The sequence below is a fragment of the Bombina bombina genome, chromosome 3 (genome assembly GCF_027579735.1).
Source record: "Bombina bombina isolate aBomBom1 chromosome 3, aBomBom1.pri, whole genome shotgun sequence".
Lineage (NCBI taxonomy): Eukaryota > Metazoa > Chordata > Amphibia > Anura > Bombinatoridae > Bombina > Bombina bombina.
Window position 1 is genome coordinate 479,179,248 of NC_069501.1, and position 24,151 is coordinate 479,203,398.

A 24,151-nucleotide genomic window follows, 5' to 3' on the forward strand; every position below is an offset into this window, starting at 1 on the left:
TGAAAAGTATTTCCAAGTTGCTAGTTTAATTGCTAGTGTGTTAAACATGTCTGACTCAGAGGAATATCTCTGTGCTATATGTGCTAAAGCCAAAGTGGAGCCCAATAGAAATTTATGTACTAATTGCATTGATGCTACTTTAAATAAAAGTCAATCTGTACAAATTGAACATATTTCACCAAACAACGAGGGGAGAGTTATGCCGACTAACTCGCCTCACGTGTCAGTACCTGCATCTCCCGCTCGGGAGGTGCGTGATATTGTAGCGCCGAGTACATCAGGGCGGCCATTACAAATCACATTACAGGATATGGCTAATGTTATGACTGAAGTTTTGGCTAAATTACCAGAACTAAGAGGTAAGCGTGATCACTCTGGGGTGAGAACAGAGTGCGCTGTTGATAATAGGGCCATGTCTGATACTGCGTCACAGTATGCTGAACATGAGGACGGAGAGCTTCAATCAGCAGGTGACGGTTCTGATCCCAATAGAATGGATTCAGACATTTCTAATTTTAAGTTTAAACTCGAAAACCTCCGTGTACTGTTAGGGGAGGTCTTAGCAGCTCTAAATGATTGTAACACTGTTGCAATCCCAGAGAAATTAAGTAGGCTGGATAGATACTATGCGGTACCGGCGAGTACTGACGTATTTCCTATACCTAAGAGGCTTACAGAGATAATTGCTAAGGAGTGGGATAGGCCCGGTGTACCCCTTTCCCCCCCTCCTGTGTTTAGAAAAATGTTTCCAATAGACGCCACCACACGGGACTTATGGCAGACGGTCCCTAAGGTGGAGGGAGCGGTTTCTACTCTGGCTAAGCGTACCACTATCCCGGTGGAGGATAGCTGTGCCTTTTCAGATCCAATGGATAAAAAAATTAGAGGGTTACCTTAAGAAAATGTTTGTTCAACAAGGTTTTATATTGCAACCCCTTGCATGTATTGCGTCTGTCACGGCCGCGGCCGCTTTTTGGTCCGAGTCCCTGGAAGAGACTCTTGACTCAATAACTATAGATGAGATTTCAAACAAGCTTAAGACACTTAAGCTAGCTAATTCATTTATTTCGGATGCCGTAGTACATTTAACTAAACTTACGGCCAAGAATTCCGGATTCGCCATTCAGGCACGCAGAGCACTGTGGCTAAAATCCTGGTCAGCTGACGTTACTTCTAAATCTAAATTACTTAACATACCTTTCAAAGGGCAGACCTTATTCGGGCCTGGGTTGAAAGAAATTATCGCTGACATTACAGTAGGTAAGGGCCATGCCCTGCCTCAAGACAAAGCCAAACCTAAGGCTAGACAGTCTAATTTTCGTTCCTTTCGGAATTTCAAAGCAGGAGCAGCATCAACTTCCTCTGCACCAAAACAGGAAGGAGCTGTTGCTCGCTACAGACAAGGCTGGAGACCTAACCAGTCCTGGAACAAGGGCAAGCAGGCCAGGAAACCTGCTGCTGCCCCTAAGACAGAATGAATTGAGGGCCCCCGATCCGGGAACGGATCTAGTGGGGGGCAGACTTTCTCTCTTCGCCCAGGCTTGGGCAAGAGATGTCCAGGATCCCTGGGCGTTAGAGATCATATCTCAGGGGTACCTTCTGGACTTCAAATCCTCTCCCCCAAAAGGGAGATTTCATCTGTCAAGGTTGTCAACAAACCAAATAAAGAAAGAGGCGTTTCTACGCTGTGTACAAGATCTTTTACTAATGGGAGTGATCCATCCGGTTCCGCGGTCGGAACAAGGACAAGGGTTTTACTCAAATCTGTTTGTGGTTCCCAAAAAAGAGGGAACTTTCAGGCCAATCCTGGATTTAAAAATCCTAAACAAATTCCTAAGAGTTCCATCGTTCAAAATGGAAACTATTCGGACAATCTTACCCATGATCCAAAAGGGTCAGTACATGACCACAGTGGATTTAAAGGATGCTTACCTTCACATACCGATTCACAAAGATCATTACCGGTATCTAAGGTTTGCCTTCCTAGACAGGCATTACCAGTTTGTAGCTCTTCCATTCGGATTGGCTACGGCTCCAAGAATCTTCACGAAGGTTCTGGGTGCTCTTCTGGCGGTACTAAGACCGCGAGGAATTTCGGTAGCTCCGTACCTAGACGACATTCTGATACAAGCTTCAAGCTTTCAAACTGCCAAGTCTCATACAGAGTTAGTACTGGCATTTCTAAGGTCGCATGGATGGAAGGTGAACGAAAAGAAGAGTTCTCTCTTTCCACTCACAAGAGTTCCCTTCTTGGGGACTCTTATAGATTCTGTAGAAATGAAGATTTACCTGACAGAAGACAGGTTAACAAAGCTTCAAAATGCATGCCGTGTCCTTCATTCCATTCAACACCCGTCAGTAGCTCAATGCATGGAGGTGATCGGCTTAATGGTAGCGGCAATGGACATAGTACCCTTTGCACGCCTACATCTCAGACCGCCGCAATTGTGCATGCTAAGTCAGTGGAATGGGGATTACTCAGACTTGTCCCCTACTCTGAATCAAGAGACCAGAAATTCTCTTCTATGGTGGCTTTCTCGGCCACACCTGTCCAGGGGGATGCCATTCAGCAGGCCGGACTGGACAATTGTAACAACAGACGCCAGCCTACTAGGTTGGGGCGCTGTCTGGAATTCTCTGAAGGCTCAGGGACAATGGAATCAGGAGGAGAGTCTCCTGCCAATAAACATTCTGGAATTGAGAGCAGTTTTCAATGCCCTTCTGGCTTGGCCCCAGTTAACAACTCGGGGGTTCATCAGGTTTCAGTCGGACAACATCACGACTGTAGCTTACATCAACCATCAGGGAGGGACAAGAAGCTCCCTAGCAATGATGGAAGTATCAAAGATAATTCGCTGGGCAGAGTCTCACTCTTGCCACCTGTCAGCAATCCACATCCCGGGAGTGGAGAACTGGGAGGCGGATTTCCTAAGTCGTCAGACTTTTCATCCGGGGGAGTGGGAACTTCATCCGGAGGTCTTTGCCCAAATACTTCGACGTTGGGGCAAACCAGAGATAGATCTCATGGCGTCTCGACAGAACGCCAAGCTTCCTCGTTACGGGTCCAGATCCAGGGATCCGGGAGCGGTTCTGATAGATGCTTTGACAGCACCTTGGACCTTCGGGATGGCTTATGTGTTTCCACCCTTCCCGATGCTTCCTCGATTGATTGCCAGAATCAAACAGGAGAGAGCATCAGTGATTCTAATAGCGCCTGCATGGCCACGCAGGACTTGGTATGCAGATCTAGTGGACATGTCATCCTGTCCACCTTGGTCTCTACCTCTGAAACAGGACCTTCTGATCCAGGGTCCCTTCAAACATCAAAATCTAATTTCTCTGAAGCTGACTGCTTGGAAATTGAACGCTTGATTTTATCAAAACGTGTTTTTTCTGAGTCAGTTATTGATACCTTAATACAGGCTAGGAAGCCTGTTACCAGAAAGATTTACCATAAGATATGGCGCAAATACTTGTATTGGTGCGAATCCAAGAGTTACTCATGGAGTAAGGTTAGGATTCCGAGGATATTGTCTTTTCTACAAGAAGGTTTAGAAAAGGGTTTATCCGCTAGTTCCTTAAAGGGACAGATTTCAGCTCTGTCCATTCTTTTACACAAACGTCTGTCAGACGTTCCGGACGTTCAAGCTTTTTGTCAGGCTTTAGCTAGGATCAAGCCTGTGTTTAAAACTGTTGCTCCACCATGGAGTTTGAACTTAGTTCTTAATGTTTTACAGGGTGTTCCGTTTGAACCCCTTCATTCCATTGATATCAAGCTGTTATCTTGGAAAGCTCTGTTTTTAATGGCGATTTCCTCGGCTCAAAGAGTCTCTGAGTTATCTGCCTTACATTGTGATTCTGGTTATCTGATTTTTCATTCAGACAAGGTAGTTCTGCGTACTAAACCTGGGTTCCTACCTAAGGTGGTCACTAACAGGAATATCAATCAAGAGATTGTTGTCCCATCTTTGTGTCCTAATCCTTCTTCGAAGGAACGTCTGCTACACAATCTAGATGTAGTCCGTGCCCTGAAATTTTATCTACAGGCAACTAAGGATTTTCGACAAACGTCTTCCCTGTTTGTCGTTTATTCTGGTCAGAGGAGAGGTCAAAAAGCTTCGGCTACCTCTCTCTCTTTTTGGCTTCGTAGCATAATACGGTTAGCCTATGAGACTGCTGGACAGCAGCCTCCTGAAAGAATTACAGCACATTCTACTAGAGCTGTGGCTTCCACTTGGGCCTTTAAGAATGAGGCTTCTGTTGAACAGATTTGCAAGGCTGCAACTTGGTCTTCTCTTCATACTTTTTCCAAATTTTACAAATTTGACACTTTTGCTTCTTCGGAGGCTTCCGTATAAAGAGCGGGCTGTCCCTCCCGTCATCCGTGTACTTTAGCTTTGGTATTGGTATCCCAGAAGTAATGATGACCCGTGGACTGACCACACTTAACAGGAGAAAACAAAATTTATGCTTACCTGATAAATTCCTTTCTCCTGTAGTGTGGTCAGTCCACGGCCCGCCCTGTTTTTTATAGCAGGTCTATAAAAAAATTTAAATTATACTCCAGTCACCACTGCACCCTTTGGCTTCTCCTTTCTCGTTGGTTCTTGGTCGAATGACTGGGTGTGATGTAGAGGGGAGGAGCTATGTAGCAGCTCTGCTGGGTGAATCCTCTTGCACTTCCTGTTGGGGAGGAGTTAATATCCCAGAAGTAATGATGACCCGTGGACTGACCACACTACAGGAGAAAGGAATTTATCAGGAAAGCATAAATTTTGTTATTTTAACGTAACAAAATCTTGATTGTAGATCAGACACCAAAACTTCACCTCTCCTTGCACCGCAGGCAAAGAGAATGACTGGGGATTATAGGTAAGGGAAGTGATATATATAGCAGCTTTGCTGTGGTGCTCTTTGCCTCCTCCTGCTGGCCAGGAGTGATATTCCCACTAGTAATTGATGATTCCGTGGACTCACCATATCTTAGGAAAGAAATTAAGTTCTAAGCATTGAGATAAGAAATATTTCTGTCTAAACTTTAGCCTGCATTTGTAAAATTAAGAAACTACATTATCAAAGCTTCATTTCTTAGAATTTGTTAACATTTGTGACCTATTAAAGGTTGTTTTTTTCTAGCACCCTATAGCATTTCTACTCTTATGTAGCTGAACTACCATAAATCGATAAAATGTAAAGAATTATTATTGCATCATGACCACTATAAAATAGTATTTTGGGCTGTGATGCATTCATATTACAACATTTAAATCTGTTCATGAACATTCTTAAAGGGACAGTGTACCCTCAAATTTTTCTCCCCTTTAATTTATTCACAATGATGCATTTTACCTGCTGGAGTTTATTAAATTGTTAATAAATAGATCATTTACCATTATATAAGCAATTGTAAAAGCTGATTTTGCTTGTGGCATCCAAACCTATACAGAAAGTTTCTATATTTAAGCATTGGCTATAGAATAACTGTGTAAACATAGCCAGCAGAAGATATTTAAATCCCATTGGGGGTTATGGGAGATAAGTAATAAAATGTTAATTTTCAAGTTCTGAGGGCCTGATATTCAAAATCTTGTAACTCAGGAGAGATATTGTAAGGAAGTCTCATCGGTATGGCAAGACCCTCAAAAAAAAAAAATCTTGAAAAATGTTTTTTTGCTGCTATGTAGTGTTCTCTGAAGAAGAAAAAAAGCAAGGTTTTAAATATCAGGCCCTAAGTATTGGGCTTTTGTATACAAACAGAGATACAATAAAAGAAGTGTGTGTACTAAAGATATAAAATAAAAGGAGGAGCTCTGATTTGCTGCAAGCTCAATTGAATGTAATGGGTTGTGGTTTCAAAGTACAAAACCAGCTATTACAAAAACAAAAATAATCTTAAAGAATGTCACATACATTTTATACTCTGCAACTGGTATAATAAGTCATTGGAAACCCAGTAAGGGAAAAAATCCCTTTAAAGCTGAAAGCTCATTTAACATTAGCAATTCGATATTTGTTTTGTTTTATTTGAGAGATAGGTAAAGCCATTGCTCACATGAGCTATAATTGATACCTATATATTTTTTATATTTATGATCACACAACACGCATTAGTCTTAGATCTTCATAGTTAAATCATACAATCAAACATTGAGTATAAAAGCTATGCCTATGTATATGAGTTTATTTAGTATGTGAAGCCCCAAAGCCTGAGCTGAATTAGATTGCAAGCAAAGACATGTTACCTGTAGCTTTGCACATGCAACCCAGCTTTGCTATGTGATTACTCCATTACCTTTCTTGGTGAAGAAATCCTTTGAGTACTTTCCAGCCGCAATGAGCTTGCGAGGGATCCGGCCCAGCAGCTCGATGATCAACGCTATGTGGTCTGAGAGAGTTGGCAAAGGCAAGAACACAAGATTGCAATGAAGTGATAAGCATTAAACCCACCCATTAACTGCCTCAACTGCCTGTCTCTCTGGGACTCTGAAGGTGGGAAGTGGGGAGGGAGAAGGTGACACTACCTCTTCGAGTGAAGAAATCCTTAGAGTATTTGCCACAGAGCGCCAGGTGTCTTGGAAGTCTGCCTATCAGCTCTATAATGTGTGCAATGTGGTCTGAAAAGGGGAGAGATAGAGAGCTCATGAAGCAAAGAGAAACAGAGAATCCAGAAGAAAAAAAAGCAGAGAACTCGAGGCAAAAAAATAAATAAAAAAATTTCAATAATTCAGACAGAGAGTGCAATTTAAAGCAACTTTCTAATTTACTCCTATTATTTTTTTTCTTTGTTCTCTTGCTATCTTTATTTAAAAAGCAGGAATATAAAGCATAGGAGCTGGACCATTTTTGGTTCAGAACCTGGGTTATGCTTGCTTATTGGTGGCTGAATATCAGTCACCAATTAGCAAGTGCTATCCATGGTGCTGAACCAAAAATGAGCCGTTCCTTAGCTTTTCAAATAAAGATAGCAAGAGAACTAAGAAAACTTAATAGGAGTAAATTAGAAAGTTGCTTGCTCTATTTGAATCATGAAAGAAAAAAAAATGGGTAAGTGCAGGACAGTGTGTATATAAGCAAGAAATAAACTGCATAAAAAGACGGAGTGAAGTAAAAATGTGAGGACAGAAAATTTATGAGAATGGAAGTATAGTGGTAGGGGGAAAAGTGAAGACTCATGAAACCTTTATAGTGTAAAAATAAAATGCTCCACAATTTAAAATAAAAAATGAAAAAGTGTTAATTTATATAACTGTGTTTTAACCTCTGCTAAGTGAAAGTTACTCATGCTGCAGTGGCTCTCCAGATGTATCCATACACTATAATTACTCATCTGAAGAAGCACAGAAAAGCAGTGGGTGCTGCCATTTTAAGTATACCCTTTAGCATGGGTTAAAGACATAGTAAGAGACTAGAATTTGTATTTTATTTTTTAAATGAGACACACAATTGAGAGAGTTGAGGATTTTAAGTCAGAGCTATAATAAATCCAATATTAAGTGGTAGAAATAGACCTCATACCATAAAGATTGTACTACATCGGACTTGGGTGGCTTCTGAACTAAACTGTATAGTGACATGCAGGGATTGGGAGAGACAGAGGTCTAATGAGTATCTACTATAGGTCTGATAGGTATTTATCATAGCACTTTCTACATCTAGTGCCCTCCTTATCGCCCCCATTCCCTCACCCACCACTTATTTTAAAGACTTACCTTCATCCCTTGAATAATCCTCCCCAGAATGAGGTTCAAACAGGTAATCTCCAGTTGCTAGCTCAAATGCCTGAAGGAAGACAATGGATACAATTATTATTTAAAGGTACAAAACACTGAACCCAATTTTTTTTCTTTTGTGATTCAGATAGTGCATGCAATGTTAAGCAACTTTCTAATTTACTCCTATTATCAATTTTTCTTCATTCTCTTGCTATCTTTATTTGAAAAGCAAGAATGTAACTTTAGAAGCCGACCCATTTTTGGTTCACAACAAAATGTAAAGATGGAGATTAAACCAAGATATCATCCAGGTCAGGAAATACTGTGAAACCCTGGGATCTGATTACAAGAAAGAGGATATCCAAAACCTTGGAGAAAATTGAGAGCTGTAAGACCTCGGAAACCAATGATTTTCCTTGAAATAGTTTCCATTTCAAAAGTAGGAACTTGAAAAGCTTGTTCAAAGTTTCTAGATCAGAATTGACCCGATAGTTCCCTCCTACTTAGGAACAATGAATAGGCTGGAGTTCCCATCAACCTGAGTCTTTACAAGGAACCTAGGATAGAAAAAAAACCTTCCTGTGGGTTGCCTTGATGTAAAACCTATTCACTATCCTTGAGACAATAATAATCAAGGAACTAGAATAAAATAAAACCAAGCTTACTGAAAAAAAGGAATAACCTACCCCCTACCACAGCCCCTGGATCAAGGACTGTATCAACACACAAACTTGGATGGGGGAGAGGATAATAAAACACTGCTGGATCTGTTCCAGTTAGACTAATGGCAACTGACCCTGTCAGCATTCTATAGAAATAATGGAAATCCAAATCAGAAACATAAAATCTTTACCTGTAAAGAAAGAGTTAAAAGTCTTGAAAAAGAAATAGTCAGCAGACCAAGATTCTAGTTATAATGCTTTTCTAGAATGAACACCTAGAAACAGTCTAGCATTAACGAAAGAAGTAAAAAAAAAAAAACAAGTGTGGTTGCAGCTCTGTAAATGAGATTGCTTTTGGACAAGTTTGAATACACGTTGCTTCTGCACGTGCTTTGAAGAGCTCAATGACATGCATATCAAGTGACCAACTTGCTATGTTGCAACATACATTTACAACATGGCGGCAGTGGTGGTGGTCTCACTAACAAATATAAAATGCCAGATGTATTCAGCGTCAAGTGGGCTGCTTATATTTTTGTCATTAAAGTGCTTTGCAATGTATAGGTTGTTTATAAACAGTTTATTTTAAGATCTCGGTGGTGTTAAAGGTACCTTTAAGATTTGAATTTTGATTTTAACACACACACAACCCCCTTAAGAACTAGGAGTATACGCTTTACCCTTTATTTTAAAAGGGACATAAAATCAAAAAACATAATTTATGCTTACCTGATATATTTATTTATCTTGTAGTGTAGTCAGTCCACGGGTCATCCATTACTTATGGGATTATATCTCTCCCCAACAAGAAGTTGCAAGAGGATCACCCAAGCAGAGCTGCTATATAGCTCCTCCCCTCACATGTCATATCCAGTCATTCGACCGAAACAAGACGAGAAAGGAGAAACCATAGGGTGCAGTGGTGACTGGAGATTAATTAAAATTTAGGTCTGCCTTAAAAGACAGGGCGGGCCGTGGACTGACTACACTACAAGAGAAAACATAATTTATGTAAGAACTTACCTGATAAATTCATTTCTTTCATATTAGCAAGAGTCCATGAGCTAGTGACGTATGGGATATACATTCCTACCAGGAGGGGCAAAGTTTCCCAAACCTCAAAATGCCTATAAATACACCCCTCACAACACCCACAATTCAGTTTAACGAATAGCCAAGAAGTGGGGTGATAAAAAAGTGAGAAAGCATATAAAATAAGGAATTGGAATAATTGTGCTTTATACAAAAATCATAACCACCCCAAAAAAAGGGCGGGCCTCATGGACTCTTGCTAATATGAAAGAAATGAATTTATCAGGTAAGTTCTTACATAAATTATGTTTTCTTTCATGTAATTAGCAAGAGTCCATGAGCTAGTGACGTATGGGATAATGATTACCCAAGATGCGGATCTTTCCACGCAAGAGTCACTAGAGAGGGAGGGATAAAATAAAGACAGCCAATTCCTGCTGAAAATAATCCACACCCAAAATAAAGTTTAATGAAAAACATAAGCAGAAGATTCAAACTGAAACCGCTGCCTGAAGTACTTTTCTACCAAAAACTGCTTCAGAAGAAGAAAATACATCAAAATGGTAGAATTTAGTAAAAGTATGCAAAGAGGACCAAGTTGCTGCTTTGCAAATCTGATCAATCGAAGCTTCATTCCTAAACGCCCAGGAAGTAGAAACTGACCTAGTAGAATGAGCTGTAATCCTTTGAGGCGGAATTTTACCCGACTCAACATAGGCAAGATGAATTAAAGATTTCAACCAAGATGCCAAAGAAATGGCAGAAGCTTTCTGGCCTTTTCTAGAACCGGAAAAGATAACAAATAAACTAGAAGTCTTTCGGAAAGACTTAGTAGCTTCAACATAATATTTCAAAGCTCTAACAACATCCAAAGAATGTAACGATTTCTCCTTAGAATTCTTAGGATTAGGACATAATGAAGGAACCACAATTTCTCTACTAATGTTGTTGGAATTCACAACTTTAGGTAAAAATTCAAAAGAAGTTCGCAACACTGCCTTATCCTGATGAGAAATCAGAAAAGGAGACTCACAAGAAAGAGCAGATAATTCAGAAACTCTTCTGGCAGAAGAGATTGCCAAAAGGAACAAAACTTTCCAAGAAAGTAATTTAATGTCCAATGAATGCATAGGTTCAAACGGAGGAGCTTGAAGAGCCCCTAGAACCAAATTCAAACTCCAAGGAGGAGAAATTGACTTAATGACAGGTTTGATACGAACCAAAGCTTGTACAAAAACAATGAATATCAGGAAGATTAGCAATCTTTCTGTGAAAAAGAACAGAAAGAGCAGAGATTTGTCCTTTCAAAGAACTTGCGGACAAACCTTTATCTAAACCATCCTGAAGAAACTGTAAAATTCTTGGAATTCTAAAAGAATGCCAAGAAAAATGATGAGAAAGACACCAAGAAATATAAGTCTTCCAGACTCTATAATATATCTCTCTGGATACAGATTTACGAGCCTATAACATAGTATTAATCACAGAGTCAGAGAAACCTCTTTGACTAAGAATCAAGCGTTCAATCTCCATACCTTTAAATTTAAGGATTTGAGATCCTGATGGAAAAAAGGACCTTGCGACAGAAGGTCTGGTCGTAGCGGAAGAGTCCACGGATGGCAAGAGGCCATCCGGACAAGATCCGCATACCAAAACCTGTGAGGCCATGCCGGAGCTACCAGCAGAACAAACGAGCATTCCTTCAGAATCTTGGAGATTACTCTTGGAAGAAGAACTAGAGGCGGAAAGATATAGGCAGGATGATACTTCCAAGGAAGTGATAATGCATCCACTGCTTCCGCCTGAGGATCCCGGGATCTGGACAGATACCTGGGAAGTTTCTTGTTTAGATGAGACGCCATCAGATCTATTTCTGGAAGCTCCCATATTTGAACAATCTGAAGAAATACCTCTGGGTGAAGAGACCATTCGCCCGGATGCAACGTTTGGCGACTGAGATAATCCGCTTCCCAATTGTCTATACCTGGGATATGAACCGCAGAGATTAGACAGGAGCTGGATTCCGCCCAAACCAGAATTCGAGATACTTCTTTCATAGCCAGAGGACTGTGAGTCCCTCCTTGATGATTGATGTATGCCACAGTTGTGACATTGTCTGTCTGAAAACAAATGAACGATTCTCTCTTCAGAAGAGGCCAAGACTGAAGAGCTCTGAAAATTGCTCGGAGTTCCAAAATATTGATCGGTAATCTCACCTCCTGAGATTCCCAAACTCCTTGTGCCGTCAGAGATCCCCACACAGCTCCCCAACCTGTGAGACTTGCATCTGTTGAAATTACAGTCCAGGTCGGAAGCACAAAAGAAGCCCCCTGAACTAAACAATGGTGATCTGTCCACCACGTTAGAGAGTGTTGTACAATCGGTTTTAAAGATATTAATTGAGATATCTTTGTGTAATCCCTGCACCATTGATTCAGCATACAGAGCTGAAGAGGTCGCATGTGAAAACGAGCAAAGGGGATCGCGTCCGATGCAGCAGTCATAAGACCTAGAATTTCCATGCATAAGGCTACCGAAGGGAATGATTGTGACTGAAGGTTTCGACAAGCTGAAATCAATTTTAGACGTCTCTTGTCTGTTAAAGACAGAGTCATGGACACTGAATCTATCTGGAAACCCAGAAAAGTTACCCTTGTCTGAGGGATCAATGAACTTTTTGGTAAATTGATCCTCCAACCATGATCTTGAAGAAACAACACAAGTCGATTCGTATGAGATTCTGCTAAATGTAAAGACTGAGCAAGTACCAAGATATCGTCCAAATAAGGAAATACCACAATACCCTGTTCTCTGATTACAGACAGAAGGGCACCGAGAACCTTTGTAAAAATTCTTGGAGCTGTAGCTAGGCCAAACGGCAGAGCCACAAACTGGTAACGCTTGTCCAGAAAAGAGAATCTCAGGAACTGATAATGATCTGGATGAATCGGAATATGCAGATAAGCATCCTGTAAATCTATTGTGGACATATAATGCCCTTGCTGAACAAAAGGCAAGATAGTCCTTACAGTTACCATTTTGAACGTTGGTATCCTTACATAACGATTCAATATTTTTAGATCCAGAACTGGTCTGAAGGAATTCTCCTTCTTTGGTACAATGAAGAGATTTGAATAAAACCCCATCCCCTGTTCCAGAACTGGAACTGGCATAATTACTCCAGCCAACTCTAGATCTGAAACACAATTCAGAAATGCTTGAGCTTTCACTGGATTTACTGGGACACGGGAAAGAAAAAATCTCTTTGCAGGAGGTCTCATCTTGAAACCAATTCTGTACCCTTCTGAAACAATGTTCTGAATCCAAAGATTGTGAACAGAATTGATCCAAATTTCTTTGAAAAAACGTAACCTGCCCCCTACCAGCTGAGCTGGAATGAGGGCCACACCTTCATGTGGACTTAGAAGCAGGCTTTGCCTTTCTAGAAGGCTTGGATTTATTCCAGACTGGAGATGGTTTCCAAACTGAAACTGCTCCTGAGGATGAAGGATCAGGCTTTTGTTCTTTGTTGAAACGAACGAAAACGATTATTAGCCCTGTTTTTACCCTTAGATTTTTTATCCTGTGGTAAAAAAGTTCCTTTCCCACCAGTAACAGTTGAGATAATGGAATCCAACTGAGAACAAAATAATTTGTTACCCTGGAAAGAAATGGAAAGTAGAGTTGATTTAGAAGCCATATCAGCATTCCAAGTTTTAAGCCATAAAGCTCTTCTAGCTAAAATAGCTAGAGACATAAACCTGACATCAACTCTGATAATATCAAAAATGGCATCACAGATAAAATTATTAGCATGCTGAAGAAGAATAATAATATTATGAGAATCATGATCTGTTACTTGTTGTGCTGAAGTCTCCAACCAAAAAGTTGAAGCTGCAGCAACATCAGCCAAAGATATAGCAGGTCTAAGAAGATTACCTGAACACAGATAAGCTTTTCTTAGAAAGGATTCAATTTTCCTATCTAAAGGATCTTTAAACGAAGTACCATCTGACGTAGGAATAGTAGTACGTTTAGCAAGGGTAGAAATAGCCCCATCAACTTTAGGGATTTTGTCCCAAAATTCTAATCTGTCAGACGGCACAGGATATAATTGCTTAAAACGTTTAGAAGGAGTAAATGAATTACCCAATTTATCCCATTCTCTGGAAATTACTTCAGAAATAGCATAAGGAACAGGAAAAACTTCTGGAATAACCACAGGAGATTTAAACACTTTATCTAAACGTTTAGAATTAGTATCAAGAGGACCAGAATCCTCTATTTCTAAAGCAATTAGTACTTCTTTAAGTAAAGAACGAATAAATTCCATTTTAAATAAATATGAAGATTTATCAGCATCAATCTGAGACAGAATCCTCTGAACCAGAAGAGTCATCAGAATCAGAATGATGATGTTCATTTAAAAATTCATCTGTAGAGAGAGAAGTTTTAAAAGATTTTTTATGTTTACTAGAAGGAGAAATAACAGACATAGCTTTCTTGATGGATTCAGAAACAAAATCTCTTATGTTATCAGGAACATTCTGCACCTTAGATGTTGAGGGAACTGCAACAGGCAATGGTACATTACTAAAGGAAATATTATCTGCTTTAACAAGTTTGTCATGACAATTAATACAAACAACAGCCGGAGGAATAGCTACCAAAAGTTTACAGCAGATACACTTAGCTTTGGTAGTTCCAGCACTAGACAGCGATTTTCCTGAAGTATCTTCTGACTCAGATGCAACGTGAGACATCTTGCAATATGTAAGAGAAAAAACAACATATAAAGCAAAATTGATCAAATTCCTTAAATGACAGTTTCAGGAATGGGAAAAAATGCCAATAAACAAGCTTCTAGTAACTAGAAGCAAAGAAAAAATGAGACTGAAATAATGTGGAGACAAAAGCGACGTCCATATTTTTTGGCGCCAAATAATACGCCCACATTGTTTGGCGCCTAAATGCTTTTTGGCGCCAAAAATGACGCCACATCCGGAACGCCGACATTTTTGGCGCAAAAGAACGTCAAAAAATGACGCAACTTCCGGCGACACGTATGACGCCGGAAACAGAAAAGATTTTTTGCGCCAAAAAAGTCCGCGCCAAGAATGACGCAATAAAATGAAGCATTTTCAGCCCCCGCGAGCCTAACAGCCCACAGGGAAAAAAAAGTCAAATTTTTAAGGTAAGAAAAAATGATTGATTCAAACGCATTATCCCAAATATGAAACTGACTGTCTGAAAATAAGGAATGTTGAACATTCTGAGTCAAGGCAAATAAATGTTTGAATACATATATTTAGAACTTTATAAATAAAGTGCCCAACCATATCTTAGAGTGTCACAGAAAATAAGACTTACTTACCCCAGGACACTCATCTACATGTTTGTAGAAAGCCAAACCAGTACTGAAACGAAAATCAGCAGAGGTAATGGTATATAAATAAGAGTATATCGCCGATCTGAAAAGGGAGGTAAGAGATGAATCTCTACGACCGATAACAGAGAACCTATGAAATAGACCCCGTAGAAGGAGATCACTGCATTCAAATAGGCAATACTCTCCTCACATCCCTCTGACATTCACTGCACGCTGAGAGGAAAACCGGGCTCCAACTTGCTGCGGAGCGCATATCAACGTAGAATCTAGCACAAACTTACTTCACCACCTCCATAGGAGGCAAAGTTTGTAAAACTGAATTGTGGGTGTGGTGAGGGGTGTATTTATAGGCATTTTGAGGTTTGGGAAACTTTGCCCCTCCTGGTAGGAATGTATATCCCATACGTCACTAGCTCATGGACTCTTGCTAATTACATGAAAGAAAGAAATTTATCAGGTAAGCATAAATTATGTTTTCTCTTGTTAAGTGTAGCCAGTCCACAGGTCATCCATTACTTATGGGATACCAATACCAAAGCTAAAGTACACGGATGATGGGAGGGACAAGGCAGGAACTTTAAACGGAAGGAACCACTGCCTGAAGCACCTTTCTCCCAAAAATAGCCTCCGAAGAAGCAAAAGTGTCAAATTTGTAAAATTTTGAAAAAGTGTGAAGTGAAGACCAAGTTGCAGCCTTGCAAATCTGTTCAACAGAGGCCTCATTTTTAAAGGCCCAGGTGGAAGCCACAGCTCTAGTGGAATGAGCTGTAATTCTTTCAGGAGGCTGCTGTCCAGCAGTCTCATAGGCTAAACGTATTATGCTACGAAGCCAAAAGGAGAGAGAGGTAGCCGAAGCCTTTTGACCTCTCCTCTGTCCCGAGTAAACGACAAACAGGGAAGAAGTTTGACGAAAATCTTTAGTTGCCTGTAAATCGAACTTCAGGGCACGGACTACGTCCAGATTATGCAAAAGTCGTTCCTTCTTTGAAGAAGGATTAGGACATAATGATGGAACAACAATCTCTTGATTGATATTCCTGTTAGAAACCACCTTAGGTAAAAACCCAGGTTTAGTACGCAGAACTACCTTGTCTGAATGGAAAATCAGATAAGGAGAATCACAGTGTAGGGCAGATAACTCAGAGACTCTTCGAGCCGAGGAAATAGCCATCAAAAAACAGAATTTATGTTTACCTGATAAATTACTTTCTCCAACGGTGTGTCCGGTCCACGGCGTCATCCTTACTTGTGGGATATTCTCTTCCCCAACAGGAAATGGCAAAGAGCCCAGCAAAGCTGGTCACATGATCCCTCCTAGGCTCCGCCTACCCCAGTCATTCGACCGACGTTAAGGAGGAATATTTGCATAGGAGAAACCATATGGTACCGTGGTGACTGTAGTTAAAGAAAATAAATTATCAGACCTGATTAAAAAAACCAGGGCGGGCCGTGGACCGGACACACCGTTGGAGAAAGTAATTTATCAGGTAAACATAAATTCTGTTTTCTCCAACATAGGTGTGTCCGGTCCACGGCGTCATCCTTACTTGTGGGAACCAATACCAAAGCTTTAGGACACGGATGAAGGGAGGGAGCAAATCAGGTCACCTAAATGGAAGGCACCACGGCTTGCAAAACCTTTCTCCCAAAAATAGCCTCAGAAGAAGCAAAAGTATCAAACTTGTAAAATTTGGTAAAAGTGTGCAGTGAAGACCAAGTCGCTGCCCTACATATCTGATCAACAGAAGCCTCGTTCTTGAAGGCCCATGTGGAAGCCACAGCCCTAGTGGAATGAGCCGTGATTCTTTCGGGAGGCTGCCGTCCGGCAGTCTCGTAAGCCAATCTGATGATGCTTTTAATCCAAAAGGAGAGAGAGGTAGAAGTTGCTTTTTGACCTCTCCTTTTACCGGAATAAACAACAAACAAGGAAGATGTTTGTCTAAAATCCTTTGTAGCATCTAAATAGAATTTTAGAGCGCGAACAACATCCAAATTGTGCAACAAACGTTCCTTCTTTGAAACTGGTTTCGGACACAGAGAAGGTACGATAATCTCCTGGTTAATGTTTTTGTTAGAAACAACTTTTGGAAGAAAACCAGGTTTAGTACGCAAAACCACCTTATCTGCATGGAACACCAGATAAGGAGGAGAACACTGCAGAGCAGATAATTCTGAAACTCTTCTAGCAGAAGAAATTGCAACTAAAAACAAAACTTTCCAAGATAATAACTTAATATCAACGGAATGTAAGGGTTCAAACGGAACCCCCTGAAGAACTGAAAGAACTAAGTTGAGACTCCAAGGAGGAGTCAAAGGTTTGTAAACAGGTTTAATTCTAACCAGAGCCTGAACAAAGGCTTGAACATCTGGCACAGCTGCCAGCTTTTTGTGAAGTAACACAGACAAGGCAGAAATCTGTCCCTTCAGGGAACTAGCAGATAATCCTTTTTCCAATCCTTCTTGAAGGAAGGATAGAATCTTAGGAATCTTAACCTTGTCCCAAGGGAATCCTTTAGATTCACACCAACAGATATATTTTTTCCAAATTTTGTGGTAAATCTTTCTAGTTACAGGCTTTCTGGCCTGAACAAGAGTATCGATAACAGAATCTGAGAACCCTCGCTTCGATAAGATCAAGCGTTCAATCTCCAAGCAGTCAGCTGGAGTGAAACCAGATTCGGATGTTCGAACGGACCCTGAACAAGAAGGTCTCGTCTCAAAGGTAGCTTCCAAGGTGGAGCCGATGACATATTCACCAGATCTGCATACCAAGTCCTGTGTGGCCACGCAGGAGCTATCAAGATCACCGACGCCCTCTCCTGATTTATCCTGGCTACCAGCCTGGGGATGAGAGGAAACGGCGGGAACACATAAGCTAGTTTGAAGGTCCAAGGTGCTACTAGTGCATCCACTAGAGCCGCCTTGGGATCCCTGGATCTGGACCCGTAGCAAGGAACTTTGAAGTTCTGACGAGAGGCCATCAGATCCATGTCTGGAATGCCCCACAGCTGAGTGACTTGGGCAAAGATTTCCGGATGGAGTTCCCACTCCCCCGGATGCAATGTCTGACGACTCAGAAAATCCGCTTCCCAATTTTCCACTCCTGGGATGTGGATAGCGGACAGGTGGCAGGAGTGAGACTCCGCCCATAGAATGATTTTGGTCACTTCTTCCATCGCTAGGGAACTCCTTGTTCCCCCCTGATGGTTGATGTACGCAACAGTTGTCATGTTGTCTGATTGAAACCGTATGAACTTGGCCCTCGCTAGCTGAGGCCAAGCCTTGAGAGCATTGAATATCGCTCTCAGTTCCAGAATATTTATCGGTAGAAGAGATTCTTCCCGAGACCAAAGACCCTGAGCTTTCAGGGATCCCCAGACCGCGCCCCAGCCCATCAGACTGGCGTCGGTCGTGACGATGACCCACTCCGGTCTGCGGAATGTCATCCCTTGTGACAGGTTGTCCAGGGACAGCCACCAACGGAGTGAGTCTCTGGTCCTCTGATTTACTTGTATCTTCGGAGACAAGTCTGTATAATCCCCATTCCACTGACTGAGCATGCACAGTTGTAATGGTCTTAGATGAATGCGCGCAAAAGGAACTATGTCCATTGCCGCTACCATCAAACCGATCACTTCCATGCACTGCGCTATGGAAGGAAGAGGAACGGAATGAAGTATCCGACAAGAGTCTAGAAGTTTTGTTTTTCTGGCCTCTGTCAGAAAAATCCTCATTTCTAAGGAGTCTATTATTGTTCCCAAGAAGGGAACCCTTGTTGACGGAGATAGAGAACTCTTTTCCACGTTCACTTTCCATCCGTGAGATCTGAGAAAGGCCAGGACAATGTCCGTGTGAGCCTTTGCTTGAGGAAGGGACGACGCTTGAATCAGAATGTCGTCCAAGTAAGGTACTACAGCAATGCCCCTTGGTCTTAGCACAGCTAGAAGGGACCCTAGTACCTTTGTGAAAATCCTTGGAGCAGTGGCTAATCCGAAAGGAAGCGCCACGAACTGGTAATGCTTGTCCAGGAATGCGAACCTTAGGAACCGATGATGTTCCTTGTGGATAGGAATATGTAGATACGCATCCTTTAAATCCACTGTGGTCATGAATTGACCTTCCTGGATGGAAGGAAGAATAGTCCGAATGGTTTCCATCTTGAACGATGGAACCTTGAGAAACTTGTTTAGGATCTTGAGATCTAAGATTGGTCTGAACGTTCCCTCTTTTTTGGGAACTATGAACAGATTGGAGTAGAACCCCATCCCTTGTTCTCTTAATGGAACAGGATGAATCACTCCCATTTTTAACAGGTCTTCTACACAATGTAAGAATGCCTGTCTTTTTATGTGGTCTGAAGACAACTGAGACCTGTGGAACCTCCCCCTTGGGGGAAGCCCCTTGAATTCCAGAAGATAACCTTGGGAGACTATTTCTAGCGCCCAAGGATCCAGAACATCTCTTGCCCAAGCCTGAGCGAAGAGAGAGAGTCTGCCCCCCACCAGATCCGGTCCCGGATCGGGGGCCAACATTTCATGCTGTCTTGGTAGCAGTGGCAGGTTTCTTGGCCTGCTTTCCCTTGTTCCAGCCTTGCATTGGTCTCCAAGCTGGCTTGGCTTGAGAAGTATTACCCTCTTGCTTAGAGGACGTAGCACTTTGGGCTGGTCCATTTCTACGAAAGGGACGAAAATTAGGTTTATTTTTTGCCTTGAAAGGCCGATCTTGAGGAAGGGCGTGGCCCTTACCCCCAGTGATATCAGAGATAATCTCTTTCAAGTCAGGGCCAAACAGCGTTTTCCTCTTGAAAGGAATGTTAAGTAGCTTGTTCTTGGAAGACGCATCAGCTGACCAAGATTTCAACCAAAGCGCTCTGCGCGCCACAATAGCAAACCCAGAATTCTTAGCCGCTAACCTAGCCAATTGCAAGGTGGCGTCTAGGGTGAAAGAATTAGCCAATTTGAGAGCATTGATTCTGTCCATAATCTCCTCATAAGGAGGAGAATCACTATCGACCGCCTTTATCAGCTCATCGAACCAGAAACATGCGGCTGTAGCTACAGGGACAATGCATGAAATTGGTTGTAGAAGGTAACCCTGCTGAACAAACATCTTTTTAAGTAAACCTTCTAATTTTTTATCCATAGGATCTTTGAAAGCACAACTATCCTCTATGGGTATAGTGGTGCGTTTGTTTAAAGTGGAAACCGCTCCCTCGACCTTGGGGACTGTCTGCCATAAGTCCTTTCTGGGGTCGACCATAGGAAACAATTTTTTAAATATGGGGGGAGGGACGAAAGGAATACCGGGCCTTTCCCATTCTTTATTAACAATGTCCGCCACCCGCTTGGGTATAGGAAAAGCTTCTGGGAGCCCCGGGACCTCTAGGAACTTGTCCATTTTACATAGTTTCTCTGGGATGACCAACTTGTCACAATCATCCAGAGTGGATAATACCTCCTTGAGCAGAATGCGGAGATGTTCCAACTTAAATTTAAACGTAATCACATCAGGTTCAGCTTGTTGAGAAATGTTCCCTGAATCAGTAATTTCTCCCTCAGACAAAACCTCCCTGGCCCCATCAGACTGGGTTAGGGGCCCTTCAGAACCATTATTATCAGCGTCGTCATGCTCTTCAGTATCTAAAACAGAGCAGTCGCGCTTACGCTGATAAGTGTTCATTTTGGCTAAAATGTTTTTGACAGAATTATCCATTACAGCCGTTAATTGTTGCATAGTAAGGAGTATTGGCGCGCTAGATGTACTAGGGGCCTCCTGAGTGGGCAAGACTCGTGTAGACGAAGGAGGGAAAGATGCAGTACCATGCTTACTCCCCTCACTTGAGGAATCATCTTGGGCATCATTGTCATTGTCACATAAATCACATTTATTTAAATGAATGGGAATTCTGGCTTCCCCACATTCAGAACACAGTCTATCTGGTAGTTCAGACATGTTAAACAGGCATAAACTTGATAACAAAGTACAAAAAACGTTTTAAAATAAAACCGTTACTGTCACTTTAAATTTTAAACTGAACACACTTTATTACTGCAATTGCGAAAAAACATGAAGGAATTGTTCAAAATTCACCAAATTTTCACCACAGTGTCTTAAAGCCTTAAAAGTATTGCACACCAAATTTGGAAGCTTTAACCCTTAAAATAACGGAACCGGAGCCGTTTTTAACTTTAACCCCTTTACAGTCCCTGGTATCTGCTTTGCTGAGACCCAACCAAGCCCAAAGGGGAATACGATACCAAATGACGCCTTCAGAAAGTCTTTTCTAAGTATCAGAGCTCCTCTCACATGCGACTGCATGTCATGCCTCTCAAAAACAAGTGCGCAACACCGGCGCGAAAATGAGGCTCTGTCTATGATTTGGGAAAGCCCCTAAAGAATAAGGTGTCTAAAACAGTGCCTGCCGATATTATTATATCAAAATACCCAGAATAAATTATTCCTCAAGGCTAAATATGTGTTAATAATGAATCGATTTAGCCCAGAAAAAGTCTACAGTCTTAATAAGCCCTTGTGAAGCCCTTATTTACGATCTTAATAAACATGGCTTACCGGATCCCATAGGGAAAATGACAGCTTCCAGCATTACATCGTCTTGTTAGAATGTGTCATACCTCAAGCAGCAAGAGACTGCTCACCGTTCCCCCAACTGAAGTTAATTGCTCTCAACAGTCCTGTGTGGAACAGCCATGGATTTTAGTGACGGTTGCTAAAATCATTTTCCTCATACAAACAGAAATCTTCATCTCTTTTCTGTTTCTGAGTAAATAGTACATACCAGCACTATTTCAAAATAACAAACTCTTGATTGAATAATAAAAACTACAGTTAAACACTAAAAAACTCTAAGCCATCTCCGTGGAGATGTTGCCTGTACAACGGCAAAGAGAATGACTGGGGTAGGCGGAGCCTAGGAGGGATCATGTGACCAGCTTTGCTGGGCTCTTTGCCATTTCCTGTTGGGGAAGAGAATATCCCACAAGTAAGGATGACGCCGTGGACCGGACACACCTATGTTGGAGAAACAGAACTTTCCAAGATAACAGCTTAATATCAATGGAATGGAGGGGTTCAAACGGAACACCTTGAAGAACTTTAAGAACTAAGTTTAAGCTCCACGGCGGAGCAACAGTCTTAAACACAGGCTTAATCCTAGCCAAAGCCTGACAAAAAGCCTGAACGTCTGGAACATCTGCCAGACGTTTGTGTAACAGAATAGACAGAGCAGAAATCTGTCCCTTTAATGAACTAGCAGATAAACCCTTTTCTAAACCCTCTTGTAGAAAGGACAAAATCCTAGGAATCCTAACTTTACTCCATGAGTAACTCTTGGATTCACACCAATATAAGTATTTACGCCATATTTTATGGTAAATTTTTCTGGTAACAGGTTTCCGAGCCTGTATTAAGGTATCAATAACTGACTCCGACAAGCCACGCTTTGATAGAATCAAGCGTGCAATCTCCATGCAGTCAGCCTCAGAGAAATTAGATCTGGATGGTTGAAAGGACCCTGAATTAGAAGGTCCTGTCTCAGAGGTAGAGACCATGGTGGACAGGACGACATGCCCACTAGATCTGCATACCAGGTCCTGCGTGGCCACGCAGGTGCTATCAGAATCACTGATGCTCTCTCCTGTTTGATCTTGGCAATCAGCCAAGGAAGCAGCGGAAATGGTGGAAACACATAAGCCAAGTTGAAACCCCAAGGGGCTGCTAGAGCATCTATCAGCGCCGCTCCCGGGTCCCTGGACCTGGATCCGTAGCAAGGAAGTTTGGCATTCTGCCGAGAAGCCATGATATCCAGTTCCGGTTTGCCCCAACAATGAATTAGTTGAGCAAAGACCCCCGGATGAAGTTCCCACTCCCCCGGATGAAAAGTCTGACGACTTAGGAAGTCCGCCTCCCAGTTCTCCACGCCTGGGATATAGATCGCCGACAGGTGGCAAGAGTTGGACTCTGCCCAGCGAATTATCTTTGATACTTCCAACATCGCTAGGGAACTCCTGGTTCCCCCTTGATGGTTGATGTAAGCCACAGTCGTGATATTGTCCGACTGAAATCTGATGAACCTCAGTGTTGCCAACTGAGGCCAAGCCAGAAGAGCATTGAATATCGCTCTTAATTCCAGAATATTTATTGGGAGTTTCTCCTCCTGAGTCCACGATCCCTGAGCCTTCAGGGAGTTCCAGACTGCGCCCCAACCTAGAAGGCTGGCATCTGTTGTTACAATCGTCCAATCTGGCCTGCGAAAGGTCATCCCTTTGGACAGATGGAGTCGAGAAAGCCACCAGAGAAGAGAATCCCTGGTCTCTTGATCCAGATTTATTAGAGGGTACAAATCTGAGTAATCCCCATTCCACTGACTGAGCATGCAGGCTGCAGGCGAGCAAATGGTACTATGTCCATTGCTGCTACCATTAAGCAGATTACTTCCATGCACTGGGCTACTGACGGGTGTGGAATGGAATGAAGGGCACGGCAAGCATTTAGCAGTTTTGATAACCTGGCCTCCTTCAGGTAAATTTTCATCTCTACAGAATCTATAAGAGTTCCTAAGAAGGGAACCCTTGTGAGTGGTAATAGAGAACTCTTTTCCACGTTCACCTTCCACCCATGCGACCTCAGAAATGCCAGAACTATCTCTGTATGAGACTTGGCAGTTTGAAAACTTGACGCTTGTATCAGAATGTCGTCTAGGTACGGAACAACCGCTATGCCTCGCGGTCTACTGCCAGAAGTGAGCCCAGAACCTTTGTAAAGATTCTTGGGGCCGTAGCTAACCCGAAGGGAAGAGCTACAAACTGGTAATGCCTGTCTAGGAAGGCAAATCTTAGATACCGATAATGATCCTTGTGAATCGGTATGTGAAGGTAGGCATCCTTTAAGTCCACTGTGGTCATGTACTGACCCTCTTGGATCATGGGTAGGATGGTTTGAATAGTTTCCATTTTGAATGATGGAACTCTTAGGAACTTGTTTAGGATCTTTAAGTCCAAGATTGGTCTGAAGGTTCCCTCTTTCTTGGGAACCACAAACAGATTTGAATAAAATCCTTGCCCTTGTTCCGACCGCGGAACTGGGTGGATCACCCCCATTAATAAGAGGTCTTGTACACAGCGTAGAAACACCTCTTTCTTTATTTGGTTTGCTGATAACCTTGAAAGATGAAATCTCCCTTGTGGAGAAGCTTTGAAGTCCAGAAGATATCCCTGAGATATGATCTCCAACGCCCAGGGATCCTGGACATCTCTTGCCCAAGCTTGGGCAAAGAGAGAAAGTCTGCCCCCCACTAGATCCGTTTCCGGACAGGGGGCCCTTACTTCATGCTGTCTTAG

At 42.0% G+C, this 24,151-nt stretch overlaps 1 protein-coding gene across 2 annotated transcripts in view; it reads right to left on the minus strand.

Annotated features, from left to right (window-relative positions):
* SRPK1 (SRSF protein kinase 1) overlaps positions 1 to 24,151 on the minus strand; it is a 179,846-nt gene that overhangs the window by 39,609 nt on the left and 116,086 nt on the right. For both annotated transcript variants that reach the window (XM_053706807.1, XM_053706809.1), the window contains exons 14-15: positions 7,710 to 7,779; positions 6,293 to 6,385 (exon numbers count right to left, since the gene is read on the minus strand). In XM_053706807.1, coding sequence (XP_053562782.1) covers positions 6,293 to 6,385; positions 7,710 to 7,779 — 163 coding nt within the window. The remainder of the gene's footprint in view (positions 1 to 6,292; positions 6,386 to 7,709; positions 7,780 to 24,151) is intronic.